General features: G+C 38.6%; 1 protein-coding gene across 1 annotated transcript in view; it reads left to right on the top strand.

The window, feature by feature from the left end:
- The window catches only part of ncmap (non-compact myelin associated protein), a 17,561-nt gene extending 7,594 nt beyond the window's left edge, over positions 1-9,967 (top strand). Inside the window, exons 2-4 of the mRNA XM_063007992.1 lie at positions 4,988-5,064; positions 7,795-7,879; positions 9,305-9,967. Coding sequence (XP_062864062.1) covers positions 4,995-5,064; positions 7,795-7,879; positions 9,305-9,596 — 447 coding nt within the window. The 5' untranslated portion in view covers positions 4,988-4,994 and the 3' untranslated portion in view covers positions 9,597-9,967. The remainder of the gene's footprint in view (positions 1-4,987; positions 5,065-7,794; positions 7,880-9,304) is intronic.
- The last annotated feature ends 46 nt before the right edge of the window (positions 9,968-10,013 follow it).

The raw sequence follows: 10,013 nt of genomic DNA, 5'->3' as shown, positions 1-10,013 counted from the left end.
TGGGTGGGTATTGGGTGCAAAGCCGATTTTGGATGGACCAGACCAGGGAAAAAAATAAACAAATAACTTATTGTTTATCACTGTTGATCAAATGATGGTAAGAACTGTGTACCAGTAGTATTTGATAGAATAGTTGGACTCAATTTTGATTCGTCAGTTTATAAAACACTATCCCATAAAGTTTGGGGATTATCCCTCCCATGATTCACATGGCGATTGGTCTTTTTAGTATTTTGGAGTCATAAACACTGTTTTTGTTTGGCTAAATACGGCCTTGAAAGGGTTGTTGCTGCTAAATGCCTGAAATCCAAATGTGATTTGTACTCGTCGAATCGGGCAGCTTCACATCATGAAGGTCCTGGGTTTAATTCCCAGGTGGATCGATCCTGTAACTGCCTGTCCTGTCATCAATGGAACCAAAGAGGAAAACATGACCTTAAGATCCTAACAACCTCATAAATAATGAAATATGTAGTAATTTTTATTTTATTTTTTATGGATATACATACTTGTAATGTAAAGTTACACTATACTGACATGACATTTGAGACTATTCCACTTAAAACACTCAACACATTTCGGTTTTATGACTGATTTACCTATTGTTCTGCCCTGTCTGAACTCTTTTGGTTGATTGGTTGATTCGTGTCCTTCGTAATCCCACACATCACAGCGCTAACTGTCAGGCCACCCTTTAGATTTTTAATCAACCTCACTTGGGCAGTTAGTATTTTGGAGTCATACACACTGACTAGTTATATTCCAATGCCTGGAAATGGTCTAGGATTCCACCAAACCACAGTGAGAGCAGTTAGCTCCAAAATGCCGAAAATTTGGACTGACAAACTGAAATGTCAACCCTTCCAAGGCCGCGTGCTTGCTGGATGCTTTTATCAAAAGCTGTTCACAGTTAGGCTGAGCAGCTAAAGTTTAAGCGTCTTGTTTAGAGCCCAACTGTCGCAGCTTTATGTAGCCTTAACTTCCAAATGGCTTTGGAAGGGTTGTTGCTGAGCACTTGAAGACATTTCAGTTCGTCAGTCCAAATTTTCGGCATTTTGGAGCTAACTGCTCTAACTGTGGTTTGGTGGAACCCTAGACCATTTCCAGGCATTGGAATTTAACGTGCCTGTGAAACGTTTATGTAGCTGAGAGGATAGTTCCTTTTCCTTTTTTAATGGTATAGTTTGTATTTTGTTTAGTGACTAAAATCAAGTGTTAATTTTGCCATAAATGGAGCAATAAACTGTAAATAAGTCAGTTATATTCTTAGCAGCAATGTGCTAGCATTACCCTAACAAATGTACCCATGCTAGGCTACTTTACATTTACCTTACGCATTTGCTAGATGCTTTTATCCAAAACTGTTCACAGTTAAGGCTAAGCAGCTGAAGTTTAAGCATCTTGTTCAGAGCCCAACTGTGGCAGCTTTATGTAGCCTTAACTGTACAGGCACCACTGACCTAATTAGCTAATTACTAAGGCTTTCGTTTACACATATGCTGAAGTTAGAGTTTAAAATTTGGTGGGAAAACACCAAACACGTATTTAACTACAGTAAAATTATAGTCGAGTTATTAAGAATCTTGGTTGAAAGGTTTTTCAAGGTATTCAAAATACAGTTTATTATTATTTTTAGAAACAAGCTTTAAATGCTAATGTAGTTAATAATACATATATATACTTTGCTCACGAAGAATGGCTCTTTTTCTTACGGTGCTCCACACAGTGTTACCAGCTGTTTTCCCAGTTTTCCCATGGAACTTTGATACATCTAAATTTTCCTCTGATTGATTTTTCTTCTGGGAGGTTGGAGACATTTCCATTATTATTACTTGACAGGCATTTCTGCTTCCCCCTTCGTGCCTTTTCTGTTCTCAGTCTCAACCAGTATAAATATGAATGTATTAATTTCTGTGCAGCAGGAAACTAACCTGCTCATTTGCATAGCTATTGTTTCTATAACACAATTAATTTATTAATACTAGACCGTTTCAGGAACCTAAAACACCCTAACACATGCTGAAGGGAGTTGGCTGGACTAAACTGAGCAGAATTTAACAGTATATGAAAATAAATGTATGACATATCTGGTTAAAAACTGTTCCATATGTTTGTTTACTTATTTTATCAGACTGCTTTTGAATTCGTATAGTTCATGTATTCCCTTGAGGAGAACCACTGTTCCAAATGTAGTCTGACTTTGTTACTTCACATCATCTCAGTGTGAAGTTGTTTCACTGGTTTTGAGGTCACTAGAGGTACTCCAAATGTCTTTATGGACCCTTGGATTGTATCCATGAATTGTCATAAAGCATGTGAAGCTCTGTTGGTAGCACGGTCGCTTCACAGCAAAGAAGGTCCTGCGTTCAGTTCCCAGGTGGAGCGGCCTGGGTCCTTTCTGTGTCCGAGAGCTCCGGTTCCCTTACACAGTCCAAAGACACCAGTGAGGTGAATTAGAGATACAAAATTGTCCATGACTGTGTTTGATATTGAACTTGAACTGATGAACTAACTGTCCTGTCATGAATGGAACCAATGGAAAAACATCACCTTTAAATCCTAATAAACAAAAATACTCTATTATTTTTATGGCTGTACCTACTTGTAATGTAAAATCACACTATGCTGACATGACATTTGAGATTATTCCACCTAAAGCACTCAATACATTTTGGTTTTGATGGTTGATTCATGTCCCTTTATGGGCAGCAGTGTTTGTAATTAAACACTCAGATAGGTGATTGATGTATTGATGCTGAAATGTACACCAATCAATCTGAATCAATGTAGGTTGACAAACACACTTTCCCCACAGAGAAAGTCCACTGAACACTTTCAGGATGGGTTGAAATGTCTAATTGCCTGATTGAGACAAATTTTCAGAGGAGTGGAGGCTGTTATGGATGCAAAAATCCTTTGTTTAAGTATATTGACCAGCTTGATGCATCGTCAACACACACCATCCACAATATCACACGCAGGTCAGTGAGCGCAGATCTGCCAGTGAAGTCGCTCGGCAGGTTGGCTCCTTACTAAGGCTATAAATTTAGCTTTATGATGTTGTCAGATACGGAGATAGAACAGAGTCTAGACCTTCAGCTAACCTTTACTGTACATCCAAGTTGCCTTTTATGACTGTTTGATGTTCTGCCCCTGTTCTGCTGCTTGTAACTCGTCCCTGAACAAACACGACAAATTAGCAGTGCTTCAAATATGGCTGGTTTTATGTGATTGATTTTTATTAGTATTATTTGCCAAAACAGACAGTTTTCATTAAAAGAAGTTTCAAATCCTAAAATGATCCCTACTATTCATGACAAAACTGTGGGTAAACCAACAGTTTCATATTTGTTGGCTGCTGTAGGACTATGCCATGATTCCCACCAGATGCGGCCCATAATATGAATGCATTTGTGGTGTGATTAAGACTGTGGGATGAAGGCATCTTCTATGGAAATAGTATGGTTTCTATGGGATACCATAATTACTATGGGGGAACTCACCCCCACCCACCAATTCTGTGGGTGAACCAACTTGGGCTTTTGGCTTTTGGCCCTTGGTGGGGACACAGGTCTGCTACTATTGGGCCCATGAGCAAAGCTGTTCAGTTGGGCTACTATTCAGCCCAGAAGTTGCAAGAACTCACCCCCACCCACCAATTCTGTGGGTGAACCAGCTTGGGCTTCTTGGGCTTTTGACCTTTGATACAATAAGGTGGTGGTTAAATCACTTGATTAGTGATCAAAAGGATACAGGTCTGCTTCTGTTGGGCCCTTGAGCAAAGCTGTTAACCCTTAATTGATAGGATACCCGTCAACTACCCCTACTATTCAGCACGGAACTTTCAAGAACTCACCCCCACCCACCACATCTGTGGGTGGACCAACAGTTTACTCAACAGTTTAAGGTTTCAGGTGTGAAGTAACTCTGGCAGAAGTTTTTCCACAAGGGGGGCTATAAAAATATTATTTTTTGTGTGTCCACATAGATGCTTTACATCAAACAGTTTGTACCATTGCTTTATCAATAGCGGATTTGGTTTTACTGGTGTCACCGGACCCTGGACTCTGGACAGGCCACCTACAACCCCCCTTCCCAGACTTTGCCAATCATGTTTGTATGGGATTCGAAACCTGGATCCCAGCAGTAGTGGGCTACCATAATGTAACCCTCAATTGCTCAGAACATATACCGTAACTGTAATGTAAGTCGCTTGGGATAAAGACGTCTGATAAATGTCAAAAATGTAAATATATAGTTTTACTTAACGTATTGGTTTTCAATTCCAAACATACACCATCTTTCTCAGAAATCTTCGGAAACGTGACTGGGAAGGGCTGAATTACTGTGGGCCAAATGGGTGGGTGCATTCGGTCGTGACTCATCAACCAAGATGATTTAAAAATTAGTCACTAGTTCAGTATAATTGACATGAAGGAACTGAACATATTTGGGAGTAGACCGATCATCTGGAACGCAAACTGGTCTCTGTCCGTTGGCTTGTTTGACACCCCAGGCTCACACCCTTGTACTGTTTGGTCTTCGGTGACTGTGGGGTGCTGATTATTGTACAAATGTCTGGGGAAAACGGTTGCTCATAGCATAGTGATATTTGGGAAGAGAAGACACTCTGTATTTACTGATGTGTAGAACTTGAATGATTTAGATGTTTGACCCACATTTTGAGACATATCACCAAGGGAAAAGATTTAATTAGATCTTTATGTAAATTAAACAATTCTACAAGGCTCCGACGTCAAACCTGATATTGTACAGTATATAAAAATAGCAGGTATTATCATTTTATCAGTTTTTGCTTGTGGTTACTAGGGACAATTACATAAATTAAATTCTAAATCTATTTAAAAGCCCAAGTGTCTTTTCTGTTTAATCCATGGATGGCTGATATTTCAACAGTGTAAATAAGAGAACCTAAATATAAAGGAGTAAAATAGTTCAGTTTTGTTGTTTCTCTTTGTTGTTTCAGATGTACGATGGCTCCTACCAAGGCTCCTACAACAACAGTGTCCACCACCAAGTCAAAGCAACAAATCCTTATTCAGAGTAAGTGTCCATACTTTTATGTAGTGCTATTTATGCAGTGCTATATATTAAGCTACATCTAAATAGAGAGCAATAAAAAGCTTACATTCCTTGCATTTATTTTGACTTTTATTTGATGTCAGACCGGATGAACCTGAGATATTTCATGTTTTATCTACTCAACTTCATTTCATTTATTAATAAACATCCATTCCTGCATTTCAGACCTGCAACACATTCTAAAAAAAGTTGGGACAGTAAAGCACTTACCAGGTTGTAATGTTGCCGTTCCCTTTCACCACACTTAAAAGACGCTTTGGCACCGAGGAGACCAAGTGATTTAGTGTTTCAGCTTTTATTTTGTCTCATTCTTCCTGCAAACACGTCTTAAGATGTGCAACAGTACGGGGTCGTCGTTGTCAGATTATTTGTTTCAAAACTCTCCACACATTCTCTATTGGGGACAGGTCAGGACTGCAGGCAGGCCAGTCCAGTACTCGTACCCTCTTCTTCCACAGCCATGCCTTTGTAATGTGTGCAGCACGTGTTGCTCATATGTTGCTCTAAGATCTCAGTGTACTTTCCTGCATTAATGCTGCATCACAGAAGTGCAAATGACCTTCACAGAGGGCACTGACACACCCCATACCATGACACACCCTGGCTTTTGGACTTGTTGCTGCTAACAACTGCGTCCATTTTTTCCAAAAAAAGACCTGGAATGCTGATTCATCTGACCACAGTACACGTTTCCACTGAGTGATGGTCCATCCTAGATGCCTCCGAGCCCAGAGAAGTCGACGCCGCTTCTGGACATGGTTAACATAAGGCTTCTTTTTTGCACAGTAAAGTTTTAAGTATCATGTGTGCAGTAACTCTGTATTGTAGAGCTTGATAAAGGTTTGCCAAACTAATCCCTCACCCATGTGGTTATATCAGCTAGTGTTGAGTGGCGGTTCTTGATGCGGCGCCGTCTGAGGGATGGAAGATCACGGCGTTCAGCTTAAGCTTGCACCCTCGGCCTTCGCGCACTGAAGTTCCTCCTGATTCCTTGATTTGTTTAATGATATTCTGCACTGTAGAGGGAGAAATATGCAAATCCCTTCCAATCTTTCTTTGAGGTTCATTGTTTTTAAACATTTCAACCATTTTCTCACACATTTGTGGACAAACTGGATCCTCTGATCATCTTTGCTTATCAAAGACTCAGCCTTTCCTGGATGCTGCTTTTGTTTCCTGGATGCTGCTTTTTTCCTAATCACCTGTTTGGAATCACATCATTATTTAGTTATTTCACCTCATTACTCGCCCTAAATTGCCCCCGTCCCAACTTTTTTTGGAACGTGTTGCAGGCCTGAAATGCAGGAATGGACGTTTATTAATAAATGAAATGAAGTTGAGCAGATAAAACATGAAATATCTCAGCTTCATCCTGTCTGCAATCAAATTAAAGTCAAAGTAAATGTAAAGAACTCTGTGTTTTTATTTTATATGCATTTTCCATACTGTCCCATAAAGAGGGGATTGAGGTTTGTTGTATTGTACCGTACTGTTTTCCCACCCTATTTGCATGGGAAATTGTCTGACATTCATTCGTCTGATGCAAATGAATCAAACATGCCACGACTGTCGGTTCATCAGCGCTTACAGAACACGTCCATCAGCACTAACAATATGACTTTCTCAGTTCCTTAGTAACTGTGATTATATTTAGAACTGACTAAATGATCCAGTCTGTCTGCATTGCTAGAGAAGTGCTTGCTTACACTTAGGTTTAACCACCTGATAACATTATCACAATTATTTACTGAGCATCGGGGGCACGTGATCAGCAGGAGGGAAATATTTTGTTTCCCTTTTTATAATTGCGGCAGTTTGTGTTCGCTCACTTTCTGCTCAGGCTGGCACATGCCACCGCCAGTACGTTAAAATGCCGGACTACACCGACCACCGACAGGTGAAGTGAATAACACTGATTATCTCTTCATCACGGCACCTGTTAGGACATTTTATCCTCAAAGTTGATGTTAGAAGCAGGAAAAATGAACAAGCGTGAGGATTTGAGGGCCAAATTGTGATGGCTAGACGACCGGGTCAGAGCATCTCCAAACATGCAGCTCTTGTGGGGTGTTCCCGGGCTGCAGTGGTCAGTATCTATCAAAAGTGGTCCAAAGAAGGAACAGTGGCCGAGGCTCGTGATGCACTTGTGGTCCGAGCTAACAGACGAGCTACTCTAACATCTTGGTGCCAGATACCACAGCACACCTTCAGGGGTCTAGTGGAGTCCATGCCTCGATGGGTCAGGACTGTTTTGGCAGCAAAAGGTGGACCAACACAATATTAGGAAGTGAACAGTGGCAGATTCACACAGAGAGCCTTAGCAATAGGCACTGTGCCATTTGAGCATTAAGGGATATTTAACTACAGAAGCGCTGGCAGTTGTAGCCTAGTGGGTAAGGTACTGAACTAGTACTGGAAAGATCGCTGGTTTAAGCCCCACCACAGCCAGGCTGCCACTGTTGGGCCCTTGAGCAAGACCCTTTACCCTTAATTGCTTAGAAAATATACTGTCACAGTACTGTAAGTCACTTTAGATAAATGCCATAAATGTCCCTACTGTAAAATATGTAAAATATGGTGGTGGTAGTATCATGTTCTTAAAATTCCTTAAAACAGCACAGATAATCAGGTCAGGATTAAAGTGTAGATGGATGAGACATAATACAAAGACGTTTGTGGGGGTTTTTTCAGGTTCAGGCGCCATGATCGCAATAATCGTCATCGGCATCATAATTATCCTGGCCATACTGCTCATCATACTGAAGACATACAACAGGTAAATCCGCATTCCTGAATAACACGCAGCTACAGAGTCAAAGTCGACTGCTGTAGCCTGGATGACTTTTTAGCTCGGCGTTTCCGGAGGAACAATGTAAATAAAAAGGCTGGGATTGAATTTGAATGAGTCTAAATATAGTCGGTGAGAACTGTCCTGTACTACATTCCTCAGAGGTTTTATAAGCTACGCCTACCATATACAGTAGAATCCTTGACGTCGTGGACACTATATTGTGTTGTGGATTTGATTTTAAAAGGATCATTGCCATTTTTACCCTCAAATCACCCAAAAATGAAGTGGAAACATGTTTTTCGAGAGCCTTTTCTCATGTGACCCTTTGCTAGGGCGCTCCAGATTGTTCTCTGGTCCATCATTAATTACACTTTAATTAATTATTATCGCCTCAAGAATTCAACTGGAGTCACATGTTACAATTTTAATTGTGAGTGGACTTGAGTTTATGGCAATTATATCCTTTCAAACTATTATGATAGATTGGCAGCCTGTCCAAGGTGTGTTACTGCAATGTGCTTAGTAAAGTGGTGGTTAAATAAAAAAATAAAATAAAAATAAAAATAAAAATAAAAAATAAAAAAAATAAAAAAACATTATTATTATTAGATTTTTTTTATTTTGTTTATAATTATTAAACAAAATTATATTATTAAACAATTAATATTATTTGTTATTATTATTATTCTTTATTATTATTATTATTAATTAATTTTTTCTGTTCATTATTATTCATGTTATTATTATTTGTTATTTTTTTATTTTGTTTATAATTATTATTAATAATAATAATAATTATTATTTGTTATTTTTATTATTTTTGATTTATGTTCTATTTACTATTATTCGTTATCATTATTTGTTATTATTATTTTTTAATTTTTAATTTTGTTTATAATTATTAATAATTATTATTATTATTTGTTATTATTATTATTAATTACATTTTTTCTGTTTATTATTATTTGTTAAAAAAAAATTTTTATTTTGTTTATAATTAATAATATTATCATTATTATTATTTGTTAATAAATTCTTATTAATTAATTTTTTTCTGTTTATTATTCATGTTTTTATTATTATTTGTTATTATTATTATTTTTTATTTTGTCTAAAAAGTTATCAGGGTTCAAGCAATAAAAACATTTGTAGGTACCACCTGTGCAGCAAATTTTTATTAGCTCTGATTTAAATGAATTTAATAATTGTTAACAGCATCTCAGTGCTGAATAAATTTACCTTTTTTTACATATTATGTTGAATGTTTTGAACAATAATATCTGAAAACCAGTGAAACCAGTCCTGACTTCTTTGGAGTTGGTAAATTCTGGCCCCTTACTGAAACAATTTAAGGATATAAATTAGGATTATATGGAAACAGAAAGCTGATTTTGTGTGTTTGTGTAACAGGAGAACTCACACATCACGGGTGCTTGGCAAGAACACCAGTAAACCCAGAACAGCCATTAACTCCACGTCAACGATGCAAACTAACCTGCAGATGAGTAACTTACGAGGAAGCAACGGCGCAGGAGACTTCGGCCGTTGGTCGGACACCTCGGAGAACACGTTCCGTATACCCAGAGCAGAGCTTCCGAACAGGGAGCCGAACCTGCAAGAGGAGTTAAACTCGAGTCCACAGGTCAACGGGTCGACCGTGGTCACAATACACACCACGCCAACGACGATCGGAAACACGTAACACGTAATAAGTTAAAGGACAGTTGTGCATAGCATGAGAGTAAAAAAGCCCACCAGAAAGACCACATTTGACAGATTCTGGTTGACAGGACACACATTGTCATGCTGTGCTACATACGAGGACCACTGAGGACCTTTAGCGTCCATTACGGCTCTGTGAGCACTTTCACCACATTAAAGGACCTGATGCTGGTTGTATAAACCACTTGACACTAGTGATCGTTCCACACTATAATGTTAGTTAATCGGCCTAGGAAGGGCCTTACAAAGTGCCACAACTGGCATATGACTGAGTAAATTAATGTATATATGTACGTGTTTGATATTATTTGTCGATGGAAACTGTTTCTATTGCATTAAACAAGAAGGAGTGTCAGCTTGTGGCATCAATGCGCCTATCAGATTTCATATTGCTAAA

The sequence above is a fragment of the Trichomycterus rosablanca genome, chromosome 13 (genome assembly GCF_030014385.1).
Source record: "Trichomycterus rosablanca isolate fTriRos1 chromosome 13, fTriRos1.hap1, whole genome shotgun sequence".
Classification (NCBI taxonomy): domain Eukaryota; kingdom Metazoa; phylum Chordata; class Actinopteri; order Siluriformes; family Trichomycteridae; genus Trichomycterus; species Trichomycterus rosablanca.
The sequence above is the reverse complement of the archived record's forward strand: the minus strand, read 5'-3'. Positions and strand labels throughout refer to the sequence as shown.